The sequence below is a fragment of the Pseudorca crassidens genome, chromosome 14, assembly GCF_039906515.1.
Source record: "Pseudorca crassidens isolate mPseCra1 chromosome 14, mPseCra1.hap1, whole genome shotgun sequence".
Taxonomy (NCBI): Eukaryota; Metazoa; Chordata; class Mammalia; order Artiodactyla; family Delphinidae; genus Pseudorca; species Pseudorca crassidens.
In genome coordinates this window covers 29,009,936-29,033,828 of record NC_090309.1, presented here as the reverse complement: position 1 = coordinate 29,033,828, position 23,893 = coordinate 29,009,936, and the positions used below count along the sequence as shown (strand labels likewise).

The 23,893-nt window shown below is 48.3% G+C and overlaps 2 protein-coding genes across 3 annotated transcripts in view; one reads left to right on the top strand and one right to left on the bottom strand.

The window, feature by feature from the left end:
- The first annotated feature begins 396 nt into the window (after positions 1-396).
- CCT7 (chaperonin containing TCP1 subunit 7) lies at positions 397-17,106 on the top strand. The gene is made up of 12 exons (XM_067704709.1): positions 397-556; positions 5,422-5,575; positions 6,435-6,541; positions 7,920-8,045; positions 8,915-8,967; positions 9,319-9,490; positions 12,684-12,848; positions 13,672-13,860; positions 14,493-14,590; positions 14,989-15,121; positions 15,621-15,827; positions 16,743-17,106. Exons 1-12 carry the CDS (start codon positions 551-553, stop codon positions 16,962-16,964), a joined length of 1,632 nt encoding a protein of 543 aa, XP_067560810.1. The 5' UTR covers positions 397-550; the 3' UTR covers positions 16,965-17,106.
- A 1,466-nt stretch (positions 17,107-18,572) lies between these two features.
- The window catches only part of FBXO41 (F-box protein 41), a 36,968-nt gene continuing 31,647 nt past the window's right edge, over positions 18,573-23,893 (bottom strand). For both annotated transcript variants that reach the window (XM_067704707.1, XM_067704706.1), the window contains exons 12-13: positions 22,927-23,042; positions 18,573-22,795 (exon numbers count right to left, since the gene is read on the bottom strand). In XM_067704707.1, the coding sequence (XP_067560808.1) occupies positions 22,733-22,795; positions 22,927-23,042 (179 nt within the window). In that variant the 3' untranslated portion in view covers positions 18,573-22,732. The remainder of the gene's footprint in view (positions 22,796-22,926; positions 23,043-23,893) is intronic.

The following is a 23,893-nucleotide window of genomic DNA, read 5'->3' as shown; positions in this document are numbered from 1 at the left end:
CATTTACTGTACAACTGTGATTTTGGACACCTAACCTCTCAGCCTCAGTTCTCTCATCTGTAAATTGGGCATGATTTCAGTGCCATCGCGATAGCGTTGTGAGGGTTAAATGAGCTCACTTACGTCAAATGCTTACTCAGCAAAAGCCTATTCCGCAGTCAGCGCTCAATAAATATTTGCGTTTATTGCATTCCTTGGGCTGGCGTTTGAGGGGAGAAGGGAAATGGAATTAGAGTTAGTGGGCGACGCGGGCCGAGCAAGGATCCTACATGCTCAAAAAGAATGGCACCATCGAAAACCAGCGACTGACTGTTCCTTTACCACCGCTTCTCGTAAGACGGCTGGCGGAAGCCCAGCCTCTGGCCCTTCTAGCTACGCCGACTCTGTGATAGCGAACCATAGAGTGGCGGAAGCGGCCCATCCCCTTCCTCTCCCTTTGCTACGGCTTGGCGAAGCTTCTGGGGGTTTCTCTGGCGCGGAGGATTGTGGGGTTGCTGGGCGGCCCGGGCGCAGAGAAGAGGAGCAGCGGGCCACTGAATAGGCTTCCAAAATGATGGTGAGTGGTGTCTTGCGCATCTGGCTCCATCCGCTGCCATCTGGTCAGTAGCTGGCGCCGCCTGGCCGGGGCCGGTCCAGTAGGACCTCCCCCCCCCCCCACCGCCCCCGCCAGCCTACTGCCTCGGTCCTTCCCCCGAGCCCTGTCTGTGGGTGATCCCGGCCCGCCGCCGTCTGGTGGGCCCGGGCACGGAGCAGGGGCCCTCGATGAGGGTTGTGGGGGGCTCAGGAGGAGGCTCTGGTCGGCCCCGCTGGGGACTGCAAATCCCAGGGTGCTTCGGGGCCGCGAATCCGCATCGGCCACCCAGTTTTCTGAGCCCCCATAATCATGACCTGGTTTAAATGACTGCGGGTTGATCGTGCATACGCGGTCGAGGCCAGCCTAGGAAGCTCTGGCTGCCCTGGAAAATGCGGATGTGAAGCGGGTGCTTCCTAGAACCTGCAGAGGCAGCATGGGGACCTTATGTTGGGCCGAGCCCAAGGTCTCAACTGTGGTCTCCCACTGCTCCCCGCCTGCTGCTGCGTAAATGGAAACAGACCTCTCGGCTCGTACTTTAATTAACTCACTCGTTCATTAAGCAAACGCATATTTATTACCTACTGAATGTACCAGGCTCTGCTGGTTGTCGGAGGTCCACCTCCTCAGCCAGGAGAATAGGTAGGGCAGATGGGGACACTGCATCAGAGGTGGGAAGACCCGGCCTCTGAGTCCGACCCTGTCTGCGCCTCCAGATGTGACATTAGGCGGCTTTTCTAGTTGGCCACCTAACTCTGGTTCTCGTTTTCTTAAGTTAGGGAGGTTGGTGAATCCTGGAGTGTCTCTGTAGCCCTCCTCCCCTCCCCGCTTCCACGTTGTCCGTTTTTCCATCTCAGCTGCAGATACCTTACGTGGGTCCCAAAGCACCTCGGTGGTGTCTCCTGAGTTGCTGTTGAACAGGGTCAGCTTTTAAGTGTTTGAAGCGAAACCCTAAGATACTGCTCCCTGTGCACTTGGCAGTTCACTCGTTCATTTTAGCCTCTCAATCCAACTCAGTTCTCTGTTCTTTTCCTGCTTCCTCAGCTTATCCCTGACCTAGTAGATGTCAAACTGACCCTTATGAGGTGTTCATTGTGGCCAAATGCCCTGTGAATCCCGCCTGTACCCAAGATAGAAGGAACCTGGCATTAATCTGTATTCCCTCTCCCTTTCATACCTCTAGTACTGCCTTTTTCAGTCCATCTTCAACGTTACTGTTCCTGAAGTCATCTTCATCTTGTGTGCAGAGGCAGCATAGTAGAGCAGTGGAGAGTAAGGGCTTTGGAGCTACACTGAATGCCTAGGTTCGTAACTAGCTCTGCCACTTACTAGGTGTGTGACTTTGAGCATGGTATTACATTTCTGGCCCTCAGTCTGTTAAAGGGGATTAAATGAATGAATACATATGAAGTGCCCATCAGGTAGTAACACTCAGCATGTTAGCTAGTCTGCTAGGTGGTTGCTTGCCTTTTCGTCCCTGTAATCCACCTTCCTGCCAAGGCTACCATAAGAGTTTTGGTTGGCCTTTAAAGAACTGGGGATCAGAACCAAGATTCTTCTGACTGGTGATAAAACCCTTCACCAAGAGGCTCCAGACCACCACCTTGGGTTTTTCCTGAACTGACATCTTTTCTGTTTCTTTGCTGTATTGACCAATTATAGTTGTCCTTTTGGTGTGTGAAACTTCAGTCACCAAGAATTCTCCTTGCTCTTACTGAATTGGTACTTGATATTCTGGAAGCCTTCTGGGATTGAGAGGTAAAACGGTTCCCCAGAAAGCTCAGTCTTTGGTACAGCCGTACAGAATGTATGCTTGCCTTTGTGGTGTTGAGCACTACATGACTTAGTATATGAACACCTGTTGTTTTATAGAGCGTCAAGCTTAATAATGCTTAATACAAGTTTTTAAGGAGGATGAAGAAGACGACTATTAAGCTGAAATTACCAAGGCTTCCATGGTACCCTTGGCAGATTACTGGATTCTGCTGTTGTTTCTTTACTTGAGTAAAAATGCGGTTGGAAAGTAACTTAGGGACAGAAGCTGGGCTTTCCATAGCAGTGCTTGCCCCCGGGAAACTGACAGAAGAGGACCCATCCTGATTGACCTGGCTTGGCTCAATCCAGCCCTGCCACCTTTCCCTCCTTAAATGATCTCTGTACCCAGCCTGCCATTTATGTAGGGCCTTTAAAGTGTAGGGAACTTGGGGACAACGTGGTGAGCTGCTTCCAAGCCCTCCTTGCTTTGTACTTAAGAATTTTCAGTGAATTTAGTATCACTGTGATGCCGATGCTTTTCCAAAAATAACTGACTGCCACCTTATTTCATGACTTGTATAAAGCATTTTCAAGTGTAGTTGACCCTTGAAGAACTCGGGGGTTAGGAGGTCTGACTCCACTCAGTTGAAAATTTGCATATGATTTAGTCAGCCCTCCATATCCGGGGTTCCTCTGTATCCGAGGATTCAACCAACCTCAGATAGTGTAATACTGTAGTATTTACTATTGAAAAAACATCCAGGTATAAATGGATCCACACAGTTCAAACCCATGCTCTTCAAGGGTCAGTTGATGTGTAACAGTTGAATTTTCAGCACCAAAAGCTTCTGTATATTGTTTCGTATGTGACCAAATCTAGGCATTCTACACATTGAGATTAGTGTACTCCTTACCTTTGGGAAGCTTGTACTTTAAGATGGATGGCAATATAAACATCGTGCTCAAGACGGAGCAGGGAGTGTTGGGATCCCCTGTTCCCAATGCTCATGTTAACGGCTGTTGAGAAAATTTGGAAGAATGGAGACTCGGAGGAATTGCTGGCCTAGTGGTAAGCAGGTGGTTTTGGTAGAACGGGGCAGTGTGGCTCTTGTTGGTGGGGGTACAATTTGGAGGTAGAGGGAGAAAAAGTTTATAAAAACATTGGATAAGTTAGCCTTGGAGAGGTGAAAGAATCTGTCAAAGGAAATAGGAAGGGATTAAGACTCAAGTTGGTTTTTGATTTAAAACGTAGGGCTTCATCCGGGGCAGGGTTGGACCAGAGGTGACTTGAGGTTGCCCTGAGGAATGATTTAGCAGGACTGGGAGAAGGTGGGGCCTTTTGGGGGACACAGCTTTCCTGTGAGGAACCCGAAGGAAAGCTGAGAGTATAGAGAAGCCATTTCTTGCCACCAAACCTGGGATTCTACCATGAAAAGGAAGGAATTTTCCTTCCAGTATTCTTTAAAAAAAAAAAAAAGTAATGTGTGATATGTTTGTTAGAAAAAGTTGAAACAAAACAAAATATCCAAGTGTCAAAACTTTCTTTACTTACCACTCTTACTCATTAGAGTTTGTTGTACATTTTTCCAGCCTGTTTTTATGCATTTGCACATTATATCTTGCCTCTTCTTACCCATTTTCTATAGTTGTTTTTTGTTTTTTTCCCAGTGTAAATTAGACTATGCCATTCCTCTTCTAAAAGCCTTTCCAGGGCTTCCCTTCTTTGTAGGACTAAAATCTAAACTCCTTACGATAGTCTGTAAGTGAGTAGTGACCTGGTTCCTGCCTGCTTCTTCAGCCTCATTCCAGTCTTCCACTTACTCACTACCCTCCAGCTACACTGGCCAAAAGAGTCGAATTTTTAAAGAAACTGCTCAGTTAATGTGGAGTCAGCCTCATGGGTTGCTCGACTTTGTAGTGTGTGAATTCCTGGCTCCTTTTTGTTGGGCTGAAACAGCCCTGTGCTTTCCTATGCCTTCCCTGCTCAGACACCTGAAGTACCCCCTAGGGGTGGACATGGGCAGTGATTTTCAAACTTTATATTGTAACCCACAGGAAAAAATAAATTTCAAAGCATAGCGTAATAGCACTTGCATAACTAACATAACAAAAATGTTGCAACAGTATTTATCCTTAATTTGTTTTATACACATAAAATCAGTCACAAATGCAGGGAAGACTGGGCCTGGTTCATGAGCTCATCTCTGAAGGCACAGGCTTGGATGCAGAGAGAAAGCAGTCTTGTGTGCTAAGCTAAGGAATTACTGTCTGCTAATGGTCACTGGAGCAAAGGTACCTAAGCAGGCGCTTTAAAATAAGCAGATATCCCTGTCTTCCCAGAGTTTCTAAAGCAGTTCCACAGATAAAGCCTCTACGAGAACAGTGACTGTTCTGGAAACCAATGCAAAATAGAGAAAAACTTGTTTAGGGTATCTGGTTGGAGATTAGTCACAAGGAGGCTTTATGGACCCAGCATGAGAGAGGGAAACATTGCTGTACAAATTAGATTTGTTGTCATTTTGTGAGGCGGACAAAGGTGCCATTTGTTTCTCTGCCTAGCCATTTCCCTACACTCCAGCTAAACATCATTGGTAAAGCTGTCTGCCTGGGCATCTCCAGAACAACATCTGAAGCTGTTAGCACCTCATGTTTTGCATCAGTGCCCCATCTACTTCTCTACGATTAAGCTCTAATGCAGATAAATGAATGCTTGCTGGAGGGTGAACACTGAGCATGGCCTGCTTCCTCCTGTGATGTGGCCTAATTCCTTAAAACGGAATAAGGTCAGAAGTTGAAAGGGCTATGCTTATGCAGTTGGGCACTGGAGAACACATTATTTGATTTGTTCTTTTTGACTAAATCAGTGCTTCTCAAACCATTTTCTGGCACACCTGCAAGTATGCTATCTCTGGAGGTAGAGGCAGTTTAAGGAATTGATATAGTGGATGGACAGTGGAGGAATGTGGTTTAAAAGGGCCTCCAGATATATTTCTGTTATTGGGGAGATGAGAGCATTTTTCCTCTCCCTCCTTAAGTCTTATGTAATGAATGATTATTTTTTTAAAAAAACCATTCAATTGCTCTTTCTTCTCTAGCCCACACCAGTTATCCTGTTGAAAGAGGGGACTGATAGCTCCCAAGGCATCCCCCAGCTTGTAAGTAACATCAGTGCCTGCCAGGTGATTGCTGAGGCTGTAAGAACTACCCTGGGCCCCCGTGGTATGGACAAGCTCATTGTGGATGGCCGAGGTAAGTCTGCAGAGTTCCTCAGGCCAGTTGCAGAAGAGGAGGCTCCCCCAGAGTGTTTGGGGCTAGCAGAGGTTGGCATTAGAAATCTCACTGCCTTTTTTTTTTTTTGCGGTACGCGGGCCTCTCACTGCTGTGGCCTCTCCCGTTGCGGAGCACAGGCTCCGGACGTGCAGGCTCAGCGGCCATGGCTCACGGGCCCAGCCGCTCCACGGCATGTGGGATCTTCCTGGACCGGGGCACGAACCCGTGTCCCCTGCATCGGCAGGAGGACTCCCAACCACTGCGCCACCAGGGAAGCCCAGAAATCTCACTGCTTTTAAGACCTCTGAAGGATTGCTCACTGTGAAGCAGTTTCTTTTCAGACATTGTCCTGAATCCTGAGCCCCCTGGGAATATATGAGAGAAGCCTGGCTCAGGAGCCTGTTGCCTTGTAGAGAGATTTAGCCTAGAAACACTACGGAATCTTCCGGAGTTGCCTGTGGTCACTCCCATTGGATCATGTTGCCAAGACAAATTCCCCCTTACGTTTTAGTGTATTAATTTACAAGTGAAATACTAGGGTATCAACTGTTAAGAATATCTAAATGATTATTCATTCTTATTTTTTAAAATGTTTTCTACATCCAGTAGAGGTGTGCTCTTTGCTCTTCAAGGAAAATCAGGAGTTCATGGTCTTTGGAATGTGTGATTTTAGGTGGCCCTTTTTGCACAGAGCTAACTCTGTAAAAAGATCAGTTCATTCCCACCATGAGCCCCTCTGTCCCATCCCAATAATGTGTATATGGGCTCCAAGTCCAACTAGAAGACAGAATTTAAGAAAAGGTCTTTACATTTTTACTTTGTGTTTGTTCCTTTTAAGGCAAAGCAACAATTTCTAATGATGGGGCCACAATTCTGAAACTCCTTGATGTTGTCCATCCTGCAGCAAAGACTTTAGTGGACATTGCCAAATCCCAAGATGCTGAGGTAGGAAAATCAAGCCTATGTGTTTCAGTGAAACACATGCCTGCTTGCTCCTTTGCTCTCCTTTCTTTAAAAATTTTGATTTTATGTCTAAAATTATAATTTCACAAGTAATTGCTTGCGAAAATATTTAGGTGGAATTAATAGTCTTTTAAAATTCCTGCTGATCCACTGTGTGTGGCTGAGATCTTAAGATCAGGCCTGTGTGCTGTCATTCATTTGAATTGCTCGGTAAATAATTTAACCTCTAATCTCTTGGTTGCCTTATAAGATGGGGCTGGAAACTGTTTCCAGTTTACCTTTCTTTTTAAAAGAAAATATTTTTATGGTGGTAAAATATACGTCGCCTAGAACTTACCATCTTAACGTGTGCAAATCAGTGACATTAACTCGTCTGCCTTTTTCAAAACCATTTCTGACACTGTAGTCTTGATAATAAATGTTGAGAGAGGCAAGTTTGCATTTCAGAGTATTACAGATATGTCCTGAAGTTATATCAAAAGGTCTGTTAGGACCCAGTAGCCTGTAAAACAGTATGGGTTATATAAAATTAAAGTGAGAAGAGTATAGATTTGATTGGTTAATATTTTCAACAAAGGAATACCTTTCTGTTCAGGAATTTGGTGGCTTAAACCCTTCGCCACAGTAACCATTTTTTCTCCCTGAAGTCCCTTATATTATACAGTGGACATAAGTGAATAAAAAATAAGTATCTTCTAAATCAGAGGTTAGCTAGTTTTTTTCAAAAGCTCTTATTCTTAAAAGAGAGAGAGAGAGAGAGAAAGCTCTTATTCTTTTCCTCCTTCATTAAAAATAAGGTTTAGATCCTATCATAGAAAATAGCTATGTAAGAAAGATTAGCAGACTAGTGATCTGCTAATTCCAAATAGTGTTTAAAATAAAAAGGACCTTAGCTGGTCCTTAGAGGTTTGTTTTGTAAACTCCTGTAGTATTTTGTGCTCCTTAAAGAATATTTATCTCATACCTCTTGCTACTATGGTTATTTGTGACATGTGAGCATTGTATTATAAGCATCTCTGGAACTGTCTTACTCATCATAGTATCTTGTCCGTAATAAATAAGTTCTTGGCTAATATACATATATGATTTCATATTCTGGGGAAATTTGTCCAAATCAGCTCTCTTTGGAGAATGGCCTGGCTGGGGAATTAATTTTGTGGCCCAGGACCATTTGATGGGATGAGTACCTATCCACCAACACCTTTCTTCTACTTGTTGCAAAAAGCTGTGCTTCCCAGAAAAGGCTTAATATCCATTTAAACAGTCCCCAGTTTAAATGGGTAGATTGCTTAAAAAGTGGAGTTTTGGAGCTTTATCCCTGAACGTGAGAAAACGTGAATTTACTGTCATCCTCTTCCAGGTCGGTGATGGCACCACCTCAGTGACCCTGCTGGCTGCAGAGTTTCTGAAGCAGGTGAAACCCTATGTGGAGGAAGGTTTGCACCCACAGATCATCATCCGAGCTTTCCGCACTGCCACTCAGTTGGTATGGGAGTGCTGGTGAACTTGGGCGCTTTGGGCACCTTTGTATTTCTCTTAGGATACTATCTTTATTGGGGTGTGGAGGGACTGGGAACAAGGTTCCTTGGACATTTTCTGAATTCTGCTGCCTAGGAATCTCAGTTCTACCATTCAGTAGCTTTTGACTAGGTATATTACTTAATCTCTTTAAGCCTCAGGTTTCCTGATAGACTATGATAATAAGCTCTTGGTGAGAGCTGTTTTTGTTTTTATCAAGTACTTCATGGCACATCTTGAGACCTTGCTTTTATTGACCTTTGACTTTCATTCTGTAACCTGGGGTAAGTCAGTTCCTCTATGCCTTACTTTGTCTCGTTACTATCTCTGTTTTGGGGTGGTGGCATTAAAACGAAATCATACATGAGAAGTAAGTATGAACGGATATCTTTTGAAAAAGATGGCTTTGAAAAGATACCATGTTTAACGTACAAATACGTGTATCGTATATAACATACCTAATTAATATATAAAGTGCTAAAAGTTGTCACAGGTGCTGTTTGTAAGCCAGAAAATTTGGCCTAATTTAGTGTCGTAGTGTGTTTCCATTCATTTGTTTTAGTGTGTTACCTGCAGATCCAGAGCTGAATCCTGATGTACCCTGATGATTCTTCAGAACTATACCTACTCTACATTTCTAACTTTGGGCATTTTCTAAACTATAGAGATTTATATTTTTCTGGGCAGCTACAAGACTTAGAAATGTTGTTTCAGCTGTGGAGTAGAAATGCTTGAGATTTGGGAGCAGACAGATTAGGGACTAGCAGGAGCGATTGGGACGCACTTCTCCAGTTTGTCTTGAGCATGAGAGACTCACCCAGCTTGTGTTCTTGGCAGGCGGTTAACAAGATCAAAGAGATTGCCGTCACTGTGAAGAAGGAAGATAAAGTGTAAGTTTGCAGTGAACTTTGTCAGACCGTTGACTTCCGTGGCCAAATTGAATGGAGAAGCAAGTGGAATCCCTGCATGGCCTGGGGCTATTTGGCTCTTGCTAGACCTCTGGCTGTGCCCCAGCCCATGCATTACAAAAGAGGCTGTAGGTTGTAGTTTAAAAGCTATCACTCATAAGGTCTTTGACTGCAAGTCACCGGCTGTCACTGATAATCTGCCCTAAAGATACAGAAGATGAAATTGTTGAGGGCTGAGTTTAGAGACTAGAACAGAAACTATCTCCACATTGCAGTAGAGTCAGGTAAGAGGGGCTTTCAAGGCCTGATGCAGGTCCCACCCTTGTGTCCCAGGGAGCAGAGGAAGCTGCTAGAGAAATGTGCCGTGACTGCTCTGAGCTCCAAGCTGATCTCCCAGCAGAAAGCCTTCTTCGCTAAGATGGTGGTGGATGCGGTGATGATGCTCGATGACTTGCTGCAGCTTAAAATGATTGGAATCAAGAAGGTTCAGGGTGGAGCCCTAGAGGTGAGCCTGCTGTGGCCTCCCTAGGAGGCTCTTGCTTTCACATTGACCCTTCAGACAGCTTGGTGTAGGAGAGCACACGGTACAGGAACAGAGAGAATGCATGTTGGGCTGGAAGGCAGACTGGAGCTGTTCCCCATACTGCTGCTACAGGCTTCTCCTGTAGGTGCATTTTGTAACCTCTGCAGACCTATATTTACTTGTCAGCAGAATGGAAGATTGAACTGGCTGATTTTAAGAATCTCATTGTTAATGTGGGAGGGGGATAGGGCTAGCTCTGATAAATTATCTAAAACCCTCAATAAATATATGAGAAGTACATTTCAGTCCATTCTTCTCCAAGTGATATGGCCAACCTCTTCCTTCTTTTATTCATTAATTTTGAATAGATAATACATAATTCAAACTGTTTAGAATTCCTAAAGGAAAAAACAAATGTCCCCTACACCACTCCTGCCCCAGATACAGCCACCAGTTAACTGTGTGTGTGTGTGTGTGTCCCCGTGTCCCTGTCCATGTCCCTCTTCTTCCAGAAGTACTCTGCATCTCTAAGTACAAATGTAAATATTGTTTTCTTAAACAACTGCTCACCTGTAATACATAGTGTTCTGCAACTTGCTTTTGTCTACTTAACAACATATTTTTTCACTTATTTAAATTCAAATAGAGACATGTTGGCTAGTGGCCACTATATTGCACAGCATAACTATAACTTTTTTCTTTTTTAACACAGAAGTATCTTTCTGGAAACCTTCTTTAATGTTGGTGTCTCCATGTTGGACCTTTCTAGTCTTTGGCCTGCTCTACTTCTAACTTTACTCTTCCTTGGTGACCTCAGCCTGAGGTGATTTGGACAGGACAAGACCTGCTTGAAATATTATATCCTGGCCCTTTACTTTTTGTTCTTTGAAGTCTTTGGAGGGACTTCTACCCCTCCAAATTGCATTTCATTCTGTCCACCTCCCTCTTCCTCCTGTCATGGCACATGTCAGTGGGATGAGGTTCTCTTTATATAATAAAGCTGTGAGGAATCTGGAGGTCATCTGAGCCATTCCCCATCTTCAGCCCCCACTACCACTCATGTTTCCGCCCATTCTTTGCATCATGGCTTGCCGACTTTGTCTTTACACACTGCTTTGATAGCAATATTCCATTTTCTCCTGGGCCTTCCTACTCCCGTAAACCCTTGAGATTAGACTGGCATTCACTAAACTAGGGGTCAGAACTAATCTTATCTGGTGAGAAAGCCAGGGGCTCCAAGCCACACGTATGTTCTTCAGACTGTCCCACATCTCTTAAATGCATGTAAAACCTTTAACACAATACTTGACACACAATTCAGTAAATGGTGGTAGTAATTATTTACTTGTTCTCAGGATTAACTGAAAACTTCCTGATATATATCTTCAGCCTTTACCTCTCTCTTGAGCTTCACACTCCTGGATCTCACTGCTACTGAACTCACTATCTCATCCTCCAAACCTGTAATATTTTCTGTATTCCTTGACATAGCTGCTATCACCACCATTATTCAGTCACTCAACCCAGAAGTCTAGGGTCATCCTTAAAAATATTTCCAATTCCCCCCAACCTGTTGATCACTGTTGTTTCATTTTACCTACCAATCTGTTGTTTCCTAAGTCTGTCTCTTTTACTAGACCATTGTCCTGGTAGTGGTCACTCTTCCTCCAGTCTTGCATCCCCTAAGTCCATTCTATTTTTTGTTGCAGCGTGAAGTTCCCCAGTTTACACTCTGTGTGTAAAGCATTTTGGGGTTCCACATTGTGTACAGGATAAGAGTCAGGCCTTAGCAGAGCCTTTAAGATTCTCCTAAACTGGTCCCTGTCCTCTTATTTTGTATTCCAGCAACTGCAGGTAGCTTTTCATCCCGATTGCACCACACTGCCTCTGTCTTTTGGGAACATCTCTTTCTTTTTTCTGTTTGACTAATTTCTGCTTATCCATCTTGATTCAGCTCAGGCATCACCCCCTTTAGGAGGCTGTGGATTTGAACGATGTAGCAATCTGTTTCACCGATAGGCTACAGTATTATAGACTAGTATTGTAGATTAGCACTAGCAGAGAACATATAGGTCGTTGAACTGAATACACTATTTAAAAAATTTATTTTTTTGACGTATAGTTGATTTACAGTGTTGTGTTAATTTCTGCTGTACAACAAAGTGATTCAGTTATACATATATATGTATATATTCTTTTTCATACTCTTTTCTGTTATGGTTTACCACAGGATACTGGATATAGTTTCCTGTGCTATATAGTAAGACCTTGTTGTTTATCCATTCTATATATAATAGTTTGCATCTGCTAATCCCAAATTCCCAATCCATCCTCCCCCTTGGCAGCCACAAGTCTGTTTTCCATGTTTGTGAGTGTTTCTGTTTCATAGATGAGTTCATTTGTGTCATATTTTAGATTCCACATGTAAGTGATATCATATGGTATTTGTCTTTCTCTTTCTGACTTACTTCACTTACTGAATACACCCTTCTTTACAGAGTGGGAAATGACTAGGTTTTTTAGTAAGAGAGAGATCTGAGATTTGAACCTGTCTTCTGATACTGCTGAAGCCACTCCCAAGTGCAACATGCTTTCTATTATGCCCTGCTATTAAATCCACCCCACAGCAAGCTCTGTTATGGAACAAGTGGTATTAGTTCATATTTTGAGGGATCAAGATGGGAATAGCCACAATGATAGCTTGGGAACTGCAGGAAATTTCTGACCCTTAGGACCTTTTGTTTTCATCTCCTGGAAGGAGGAAGCACCTAGGCTACAGCACACAGGTATGTGTGTGCTCGTGTGCAGTACAGGTAGGGAGGGGTATGTGTACGTATGTGTAGAAGACTGGGAGGTGGGGAGTTGGGATCAAAGTTCATCCCTTGGCACCCGCTTTGGAAGTCAGTCTCAGAGAACAGCCCAAACAGGCCTTTACCATGCTTAGTCTCTGCAAGCAAACTGGTTTTCCTTATACTGAAGACACAACCAAAATATGCTCTGTATTTTTCCTAGCTTTTAGGATGATGGAAAAACTTTGTTACAACAGTGAAATAAAAACATGGTTAACTCTTTCAGGTTCACAGAAATGGACATGCATTATTAGTCCAGCACACCACTAACTTGATTTCATTTCGTGCCAGTACTGAACTGTTGAACTGTTTGTTTTTTTAAACAGGAGTCCCAGCTTGTAGCTGGTGTTGCATTCAAGAAGACTTTCTCTTATGCTGGGTTTGAAATGCAACCCAAAAAGTACCATAATCCAATGATTGCCCTTTTAAATGTTGAGCTCGAGCTGAAAGCTGAGAAGGATAATGCGGAAATCAGAGTCCACACAGTTGAGGTAGGCCCTACCAGCTGGCAGTGGCATGGAAATGGGCAACATTCTGGGCCATAGCCTTGGGCCTTTGTGGCCATCTTGGGCTTAGCTTTGTTTCTCAGGTACCTTATGGGCTCCTTTCTCCTCCTATCCCCCTAAATATTAATGTCTAAATACTGGGTCCACTTCTTTTCTCACTCTATGCTCTCTCTCAGTGACCTGGACCTGAGGAGGTTTGGATAGGGCAAACATGCTGAAATACTATCCTCTGGCCCCAGGGAAGGGGCTTGCAGGGGCCTCTCAGCTATATAGTGAGCCCAGTATTTTGATTCCTCTTATTTGGGCAGATGTGAACTCTGCCCTTTCTATACTGGGTCCCGTGTTGCAGGGACAGGTGTGCTCCCAACATTGATATCACCAAGGCTGTCTCTGGAGGTAGCAGTGTCACCCAGCTGTAAGCAAGTATTCTTGGAAAATGTATCCCAAACACAGAATGGCCTTTGGGGGAAAGGGTCTTGTCATTGGTAACTCCATGGGTGCAGTGCCTCAGAGGAGCTAGAACTTAGCCGGGCTAAAGTAGGTCTCGCACCGTAGCAAGTGCTAGCTCTGGAGTAGCTCCTAGTCCTGGGGTTACTTTCTGCCTTTGTGTTTGAAAGTTTTAGGTGACTCTTACGTTACCTTATAGGGTCCTTGTATATTTGGACTGAGAGGAGGCTCTTCTGTTTATCCCTGTTAATTCCCAAACAAATCAGTATATTTTAGTTGGCAGGGGTGTGTTATATTTTAACATACCACATAGGCTAACCTCCACTCCAAAGCACCCTCATCCTTTTCTGGGTCTCTTCAGGATTATCAGGCAATCGTTGATGCTGAATGGAACATTCTTTATGACAAGTTAGAGAGGATCCATCACTCCGGAGCCAAAGTCGTCTTGTCCAAACTCCCCATTGGGGACGTGGCCACCCAATACTTTGCTGACAGGGACATGTTCTGTGCTGGCCGAGTGCCGGAGGAGGACCTGAAGAGGACAATGATGGTAACCAAACTTTCACAGGCTGCTTCTTGGTCTTTGTGGCCCCAGGGGGGTTTTCACTTACCCCTGGTGTACTGGAGTGATTGGTATGTGAATCTAGACCTGTCTTCTTAACTCTTTTTGCCATGAAACACTCCAGTTCCAGTGTGTATATGTTCGGTATACAAGAGTTAATCTAACCAAACAAGTCAGGGAAGCTGATTTGTAAGGAAACCTAGCAGTAGGGCTATGATTAGCTGGCTAAACTCCAGGCTGGATGCTTCCGGCCAGGTTTCCTCCCTTTCTTCTTGAGCATCTCACCAAAGATGTTTCAGGTCTAAAGCACTGACCCTGACTTCAGTCGCTGGGCCCAAAGCACCCTAGTTTAGGGGAGGGGGTATTGGGTGAAACAAAGGGTCACCATCTCCTTTTAACCAGGCTTGTTTGCCCTTCATGTGTCTTAGTTCTGTTTTGTTTTCTCCTCTTCCAGAGGGAGCCTGGAGGTCAAGGGTGAGAGTGGGTCATCCAGTGAGGAGAGCTCCGGGGCACCATGGCAGTCTAACATGGGAATTGGCTTTAAGACTAAGTGGCAGGAAGCTCACTTCTGGCCTCGTGTGAGCCTTCACTGCTAGATGATGTTGTCTTGTGTTCCTCAGGCTTGCGGAGGCTCCATCCAGACCAGTGTGAACGCTCTGTCATCAGATGTTCTGGGCCGCTGCCAGGTCTTTGAAGAGACCCAGATTGGAGGCGAGAGGTGAGCAGTAGTCCTGGGCTCCCTGTTTGCTTAGCTCACGAGACTTGCCTGATGGCCTTCTGCCATCTTTGGGGTGTGCTGTATGTATAGCACATGCTATTATTCTCTTCTGAGGTCTTATATCTCATGGGGCATAAAGAGCTCAGTTATAGAGAGTGTTTTGGGAGGGAAGAAGATCAAGTTGGGTCTAAAGTCTGATTCCACATCTTTTATGCCCCTGTGGTACAACCAAGCCCCTGTGGTACCTTCCCAAGAACATGTCTTTAAGAGTGGGCTTGGAGAACCTTAGTGAGGAACAGAAGAGCAGCTGCTGAGTGTTGGGAGGACTTGGTAAGGTTCGAACACAGCAGGTTGGCAGCAGAAAGGAGTTCACAAATATGATTTGACCCTGGGTGTAGGTACAATTTCTTCAAAGGCTGCCCCAAGGCCAAGACTTGTACTATCATTCTCCGTGGTGGCGCTGAGCAGTTTATGGAGGAGACAGAGCGGTCCCTGCACGACGCCATCATGATTGTCAGAAGGGCCATCAAGGTACTAGGCTGGGAGCTTCCAGCCTGCACAGCTCACTCTGCCTCTTGAGCTGATGAGACCCTGGATTTGTGTGGTGATTCCTTCTCTGTATAACTTGTGTCCTTCCATGTGGGGCATGTGGGCCCTGATTCGTCTCACAGATGATAAAGAAACAGCCTCAGTCTCTCAAAATAAGTCATGCTGCCTTAAAAGCTAAGACTTGTTCTTGGGAGCAGCTGTGGAGCTGATAGAGTCAGCCATCCCAGGGATTGTGCCAGTGCCCTCAAGCTACAGGTGACCTTGAAGATGGTCAGAAACCATAAGGTTCACCAGATTGAAGTTGGGATGTGCTAGACAAGGTCCATGTCTGGGCTTCCTGGGGCTTGGGCTGAGGGAGGGAATGTGGAACCAGCCCTCTTTCTGGGCTGGAGGGCCTATTGACTGAACGGCCTAATTTGGCCAGGGCTGGAGCTTAGACCTGGGGACCCCTTGCATTTAGTGGTGGGTCTGGTCTCTGCAGAATGATTCAGTGGTGGCTGGTGGCGGCGCCATTGAGATGGAGCTCTCCAAGTACCTGCGAGATTACTCAAGGACCATTCCAGGAAAACAGCAGCTATTGATTGGGGCCTATGCCAAGGCATTGGAAATTATCCCACGCCAGCTGTGTGACAACGCTGGCTTTGATGCCACAAACATCCTCAACAAGCTGCGGGCTCGGCACGCCCAGGTGGGTTATTCCTCTCCTCCGGGTCCAGGGACTGGGTGGACGGGGCTAGATTCTGAGTGTGTGTTGTGCTTACTCAAGCTCTGTGTGGTCAGCCCAGGTGATAGTGCTGGAACCAAACCCAGTACCAACTGCCTGCCTCCTCTGAGGTCAGAAGGAAAGACCAGTGCTGGGACTGGTGGTTCCAGGGTTTGTTCAGTGCTTCTTCCAAGAGTCTGATCACTCCTCACGGTGCCGTGAGGGGAACCAAAGGAACCCTGTGGCCTTCTGCCTGGAAGCACATACCATGTGTACTGGGTTCCTTGGTGGTGAAGCACTCCAGGGCCCTGCTCACAGCAGTCCAGCCATGGCTCTACCACTTCCAAGTTGTGATCTCTCTGAGAATTTAATTTGTTCATCTGCTGTTTAGCAAATACTCATTTAGAGATGTTTCTTAAATGCTGTCTGTTAAATGCTCAGTGCGGTGACAGCAGCATTAAGTGAGTGACTTAGTTTCTGACTTGTGTTAGAACTTTAAGTAAGTCACTCTCTGCGTCTGTTTCCTTGTCTGTAAAATCGGGACTAATGGAAGCAGTGAGATGATGAAATGAGATAAGGGATTGGAAAGTGTTCCTCTTGAAAAGCCTGGTTTGACATACACAGTCCTCAGGTGACCTGAGGATGGGGCCTCCCTAAAAGCCAGCAGCTTGCCTGGGAGAGGGCCCGGAGGTCTTCTGTGGTCAGCACTTCTCAGGTTGGGGGTGGGGGAGGGGTGGGAAGAGGCTTCCAGGCTCCTGTTGTAATGCCACCTTCCTCAGGGAGATGCCAGCGGGTTCAGAGAACCTGAAGATTCCTAACAATCCGAGTCGTTCAGAGGGTGTGCAAGAAGAAATTTGAGAGCAGTTCCATATCACTTTCCCTCTTTTTCTGCTCTTTCAGGGGGGCATGTGGTATGGCGTGGACATCAACAATGAGGACATTGCTGACAACTTTGAGGCCTTCGTGTGGGAGCCAGCTATGGTGCGGATCAATGCCCTGACTGCAGCCTCTGAGGCTGCGTGCCTTATTGTGTCCGTAGATGAAACCATCAAGAACCCTCGCTCCACAGTGGATGTTCCCCCAGCTGCTGGCCGGGGCCGAGGTCGTGGCCACCCCCATTGAGAGGCACCCCAGCTCTCACTGCAGGCTGCCTGCAGGCTGTGCTCACTCTGTCTTGGTGAAATGGTATTACAAGGAAGGGGTAGTATTTGGCCCACTCTCTTCTCACTGGAGGTTATTTAAATAAAACTTAAAAGACTTAGAATTCATTTTGCAGATTATTTGGGCACAGGAGTTGTACTCATACATGTCTGGACTGCAGCTCACAATTGTAGCTTTATATGTACTCACCCAACAGGTAGAAAAGAGAAAATCATCTTCCCTCTTGGGCTGAGTCCTTCACAGCCTCTAGTCATTGTTGGGCAGAGTGTAGGTCCACTCTGCCAGGGGAGGAGGAGCTCCACCTGAGTAGCCCCTGTCTGGAAGTTTAGCTTTGGTTGTTTTCTCAGTCCTAGCAGTGGCTGGGAGGTGTGGAGTTGCTTCCTTTTCTTCTGACATCACCTTACATAGCCCTGGCCTCGCCTGGCTCTGCTGCCAGGGTTTCTCTGGGTTTGAGTTAAATGCATTACATTACCTTGTCTACCCCCTTCTACTTCCGTATTCTTTTGGCTCAGTCTTTTCATCCCTCTTTTTCAAGATCTTGAGGTTGAGGGCTTTCGGAGGAATGTTTCAGAGAGGACAGATCCTTTCTAAAGTCTTGTGACTTCTTAGAAGTAAGTCCATTGAGGAGGAGGCTGAAGGAGCCACCCGGTCTTCTCAGTTCGGCCACCAGTGGTCCTTTCTGCTTTCTTCTGACCAGAGGAAGTTTAGAACAACCAGCACAGATAAAATCAGCAGTCTGACTGCCTCCTTGTTTATTGCTAGTTCTGAGAGTTGGCCTGCAGCTACCTGTAATTAATAGGAAGCTTCTGCTCCCTAAATCTGGGAAGTGATTTTTTAAAAAATCTCTTGAGTTCCAGCCAAGTCAGATGAACTCAAAAGCAGAATGGGGGTGGTGGCAGGTCCAGACTTCGGAGTTTGGCATCCCTCCTAACTTGATTGTCTGTAAGTAAATTTTTTTCAGCTCTTCTACCTGTATAACGGTAATAGCTGACTCAGAGTTGTGGGGATAAGTTCTCCTCTACTTGTTTGATGCTAGAGCCACACACAGTTTAAGCCTAAACACCTGTTCTTTTTTCTGATTTTAAATGTTTCAAGACCTGAGTAATTAAATCAGTGGGGCAGCCCCATTTTGTAAAATGGGAAAGTTGAGCCAGACCATGATGGGGAACTGGTCTCCATCAGGCCAAAGTCGGATTGGCTGGCCAGAGCATCCTAAGGTTACCAAGCCAGTGAGGGGATGGGCAAGTGTGTGCTGTTCCTGCTATATTTGTGCTGGGGTTGCCCTTAAAAATGGCTTCTCCTGGCTGAGAGCCAGAAGGGACACCCTGAGGCTCTTTATCTGCCTGCACACACTGAAAGCTATGGCACGGTCAGTGACCTGCATGGCCTTCCTCCAGCAATGATGTCTACTGTCCTGATACAGGTCTTCCTAATGCTTCAGTTCACCTCACTGATGCCATTCAGATCATCCACCTCCTTCCTGCCTCAGTGCATTTCAGCTGAAGGAATGTTTGGTGACAGACTGGGAAATGTGGCCACCTACCATTTACTTCCCTGAGGCAGATACGATTCCAGTTTCACCATCTTTTATTGGATACAGAGCCACAAATTCTGATGCCCATCTGAGTCCTTTTAAATACATACGCTCGGGTACATTCAGCAAAGGGCATCTACGGATGATGTGGGGCAAAGTGCTGGGATGGTGATGCCTGGGTGGGTGGGGCAGAAAAGTGGGGCCAGGGAAGGCCCCCTAGGGGCTGGAGGTACTGGCGCCACTTCGGAAACAAAACCAAAAAACACTCTCCACCCCTCTGCCTGATGTGCTCGGGGTGAGGGAAGCTCCATTCTCCCAGCTCAGGCCCACTGCAGCCTGGCTGTGCAGGGAAGGCAGAGCCTGGGGCCAGTTGTGGAGGTCCCCGCCAGCAGGGCTCACTAGAGCCAGGCCTACTGGCACTAGCCATGAGGCGAGTCTGCCCCTGCATGCAAGACCCCTGCCAGGGCAAAGCTGAGGCCTGGGGCCCTGCCAGCAGTGGCAGACAAGGCTCGGACTTGTGGCGGGGAAGCCTGCCTGATTGTCGGGGCAGTCTTGGGACTGGCCAGGGTCCCAAGGGGTTGGGGGTCAGACTAGGAGCTGGTTGCCTCAGTTGGCCCTGGTATTCTGATCTTCACCCAATCCTAAACCTTATCCTCAGGCAAGGCTGTAGATGCACACACTTGTCCGGGAATAAATACACACACAATACACAGCAATATATACAGAAATGGGGCCTGGGACAAGGCTGGGTGAGAAAGCACAGCCACCAGGGGTAAAAAGAGAAGTGCCAGGCCCCTGGGGGAGGGAAGTTGCACTCATCAGGGGCTGATGGGCTGGGACAGATCCCATTGGTATGAGTTAACTCCTCTGGGCACTTGGGCCCTGCACCCAGTCACCATCTCTCCTGTTTTCACCCCAAGTCCACCAGGAACTGGGTCTTTGGCACCAATAGTCCCTCTGGAAAGATCTTCAACTTAGCGCCCAAGAGGGACTGGGGCATGGGCAGCTCCCCACCGGCAGCCCAGAGGACTAGAGACCAGGACCAGGGGGACAGGCGGGACCCAAAGGCAAAGGACACAGTCAAACCTTGGAGCAGCAGGCCTTGGGAAGGAGGTGGCGCTTTTTTTTTTTTTTTTTTTTTTCCCAGCAATTGCTGAGGGACTGGCTCAAACTCCACTCTCATGGGACTAGGAAACCATGAGCTGCCTTGGTCCTTAGGTGGTCTCCTGGCCAGTGAAAAGCCATGGTTCTGGGTAGCCCACTTTCTCTCCCTCAGGGATGCAGATACAGCATCTCCTTTGTTCTCTGCCAGTGCTGTGGGGAGGCAGCCTGAATAAAGCACGATACACTCAAGCCAAATACCCCAAGCCTCCCAGGCGCTGGGCTGGCAAGGAGAGGTGGTAAGGACACCAAGTGGCCATCACCCATGGGGCCTCTACACATGCTGGGACCCCTGGAGCAGGGCCTGTGTTGGTTTGCTCTCACAGATACTCCTCTTTTGCATCTCATCAAGGTGTGAGATGTGGAAGAGGGCTCTCCTGTGGGTGAGTGAGGGATAAGGTGCTCCTAGGGGGTGGCCAGGCCCTCCCCATCCCTGTTCCCCACCCTCAGCCCTAGCTGTGTGCTTGCCAGAGAAGTGACCAAGTGAACAAAAGCTCTCCACTCAGCAGCAGGGCTCATCCCCCTGAGGAGAGGCAAAAAGAGCATCAAGCTGGTGGGGAGCCCGCAAACCCGCCAGTTCTCAGGGCACATATGAAGGCCAGGGCACGCAAGTCTGTCAGCCCCAGGTGTGCAGCGGTACAGGCTGTGACCCATCGTTCCCACGGACCTGTGCAATATGCTCCCCACACAGCCCTCACACACTCAGCTAGAAAATACAGGGCGGGGGGCTTGGTGGGTTTCCTGGAAACAGCCATACTTGTTGAGAGGCAAACTCCCCACCAGCAGGAGAGGGGAGTCTCGTTCACTCTGCTGCCCCAGTGCCGGTGGTGCTCGGCGCTACTGCACAGAAGGAAACTACGACAACCGTCAGGCCTTTCAGCACCACCTTTCTCCCACTCAAGCCTGCTGCCTGTGCACCCTGACCTCTCCCAGAACTGATGCCAGGCATTCCAGCAGGCATCTTCCCAGGGAGAAACTGCCCAAAGCCTTGTATTCAGGGATGGAGGCTACCTAGGGCAGAAAAAGCCCCTCAGTAGGACAGGCTCAGGCCAAGCAGGGCATCCCTTTGTGCTTTGTCCGGGAGACATCCTGGGGTCACAGGGGGCAGGGGCTAGGGAGGGAGGATGCAGTTGGCAAAGCAGAACAGACACACCCAGGGCAACCAGGCCGAGTGGACCTCCACCTCCGTCCCAGGCCCCAGAACAGAGGAAAGTTGTGCTTCTCCTTCGTGACTCCTGGGGACAGGGCTGAGGAGGTAAGAGCCAATGGAACTAGCTGCTCTGGGGTGGGGATGCCACACAGACAAGGCTTCGTGCAGGACTGGACAAGGAGCTGCCAACATGCCACCCTTGGTATTTGGCGTCTTCAAAGGGCAGGGCCCGAACAAGCCACGGGAGGAAAATCATCAACAATGAAAACAGCCAGGACACAGCTGAGTGGGGAGCCAGGAGAGCTGGGTACACTTCTGATCCTGTGGGGTCCCAGCTCTGGACGCCTCGTTGCAGGGTAACCCAGAGCAGGGCTGATGTCCGTGCCAGGTTGCGGCAGAAAGTTGGGTTTCTGGAAAGGACTGAGAAACTAGAGGAGCCCAGCCCCAGCCAGGACCAGTGGCCTAATGATTAGGGCTGAGAGCCCACCCTGTAACAGGAGAGAAGGAAACCCTAAGATGGACCTAGATCAATGTTTGAAAGAACTTTCCAAATGAAGGTTGGCAGGACCCACGGCCTTTGCGCCACTGTGGGAGTCCTGAGAGGCGGAACTGGGGAGACCTGAGTCTTTAGAGCCATAGTGCCAGGACCTAGCCCTCTGGGAACCGTGCAAGGGTCGGTGAAAGCCCCCATTTGCATTTTAAGTCAGTGGTTCTGGCTCAGGTCCCAGCACTGCCCCTGGCAGAAGACCCCCAACACAGCCCTCAGCCTGTGAGGCCAGTGGAGATTGAGGAGGGAGGCAAGTCCAGTGAGGCGGGGGCTCTTCCTCATTCTTGGCCCCATGGGTCTGGCTCCCTACCAAAGCCACATCTTTAAGCAAGCTAGCCAGACGAGGAAGCAAACTAAACCACCCTCCTTCTGGACTCCTCCAGGCCCTAGCACAGAGGGCAGCCTAGTGATTCCCTCTCACACAGCCTTGGGGACCCAAAGACCATCAGATTCCTGCCCAAGCACCCGGATTAGAAGTACATTCCTGGAGGCCAGGAACTGCTGACACCGTTTCCCAGAGACTTGGGATTGGTGGAAGTTATAGAAACATGCACCTTTTAGCTCTGAATTTAGTTCTGGTGTGTCGTGGGTATGTGGTGGCTGGGAGGGATCTTGTCTTTTCTACAGCAATAAAAACTCGAAGTTTTCTCTACCTTGGTAGGGGTGGTCTCGATGTCCTGGGAGGAAGTTCTGGACGAACGTCTTGCCCTTCCACGCCCACCCCACTACCTCGCTGCACCCCCTACCTCTCACTTTCGGCTGGCCGCATCCCCAGACCCCTAGGGTTATCCCTGGAAAATACGGACCCAGAGCCCCAGCAGGCTGCCTGGAGGGGGTGCCCCACAGAAGGCTGGGACACGGCAGGGGGAAGAGAAGAGCCCTCCTTGCCAAGTCCGAGCTGCCTTGTGGAGCAACCCTCTGGCCTGGAGCTTAACAGAGGCTCCTGACCAGGAGGCTGGACCTCACAAAGGGGAGGCCTGCCCCAGCAGCCCGAGCGGCCGAGGCGCCACTGGTGGTTATTGCAGATCTTCAGGGCGACGACACCAAGTGCTGGTGGGACTCAGCTCTTCGCTGACTGGGCCCAGAAAGCTGCTTCAGCTGGGGTTGGGGTGGGAGTCGGGGGACAGCTGTCCAAGCCCCTGCCCTGGAGAGGCAGTGCTCAGGGTCAGGCCTCTTGCTCCACTGTCCCAGCAGGACAGGAGACTGACAACCCCTCCCCGGAAGCCAGGGATAACACTAGGCCTCCAAAGGTCTAGTACAAATCAGGGTCCCTCTGGAGGTCCAAAGAGGGTGCCCTGGTGTGGGGCTGGCAGGGGCCCTGCCGCCCCCCACCCGGGTTAGCAGCCGCCTTCCACCTTGATGTGCAGGATCTTAGAGAAGCCGGGCCTCCGCCGTAGGGCCTGCGGACCAAACCTGCGTTAGTTCCCCTCAGGGCAGACAGGTGGAGCCCTCCCTTCAAACACCCAGGTCACCAACCCCAACCTAGGGATGCCACTGGGGGTCTTGGGCAGCCTCAGAGACAGCTGCTCACCTGGAGTTTTGTCACCATGTCCTCAAACAGCTTCTGGGCCTCAGGGCTGCTGGGCTCTTTGAAATAATCGGCAATCCCAATCTGGACCACAATGGACTTGAGGTTCCGGCAGATGCCTGGGAAAAGGTAAGATGGGGGCCCATGCCTGATCTGTTTACTAATTAACAGAATCAGAACCCTCTGAGAGACAATCGTGTGCCAAGCACTGGGAGCAGATCCATGCTGCCCCGGACTCAACTGGCCAAGGGGAGAAGGTGGAGGGTGAGGTCAAAGAGCAGAGGCTGTGGTGGACTCTGGGAGGACGAGTGGACAACAGCCAGTTGTGCAGGGGCTCTAGCAACTTCCCTGGCAGAGGAGACCGCTGTGCTATGGTCTGGGCATGTGGAAATGAATTACAAGGACGGAGTGGCTGAGGTTAGGCTGACGGATCTCAGCTGGAGCACTGGAAGCGGGGAGGCAGGGAACAAATAAGCGGGGAGCAGAGGGCTTAAGGGACTAGATGTTGCCATGAAGTCAGGGGAGGAGAAGCAAGAAGGCCAGGAGGCTGAGAGGATTCTAAAGGTTATGATTTTGGAGGCCAAGCAGTTAGTTCTGGTGGTTAGTCCAGGGCGGGGCCCTGAGGCTGAATTGGGGGAAGAAGAGGATCCTGGAGATGATAAGAAGGTCGAGGAACCTTCAGTGCTCAGGACGTGAGGTCCTGCCAGGGGCCAAATGGTCCCGGATGATGGTCTACCCTTGGGCGTGTGCAGCCCCAGCTGGGTACCTGTGTCCTTAATGAAGGTGGAGGAATGACTGGGAGGGGAGTGGGGGCTGGAGGGAGGCAGGGGCCAGCGGAGGTGTGTGTGTGAGAACTGTTCTAGGGGGCTCACACATTATCTCATTAATCCTCCCACTCATTCGGTTTAGAAGTCAGCTTAAAAGATGGGGATACAGGGCTTCCCTGGTGGGGCAGTGGTTGAGAGGCCGC

Bases quoted from the DNA above. Each gene is read 5' to 3' on its own strand.
- CCT7 (XM_067704709.1), top strand. The intron at 8,968-9,318 runs GTAAGTTTGCAG...CTTGTGTCCCAG, and splicing joins GTGAAGAAGGAAGATAAAGT to GGAGCAGAGGAAGCTGCTAG. The intron at 14,591-14,988 runs GTGAGCAGTAGT...CCCTGGGTGTAG, and splicing joins ACCCAGATTGGAGGCGAGAG to GTACAATTTCTTCAAAGGCT.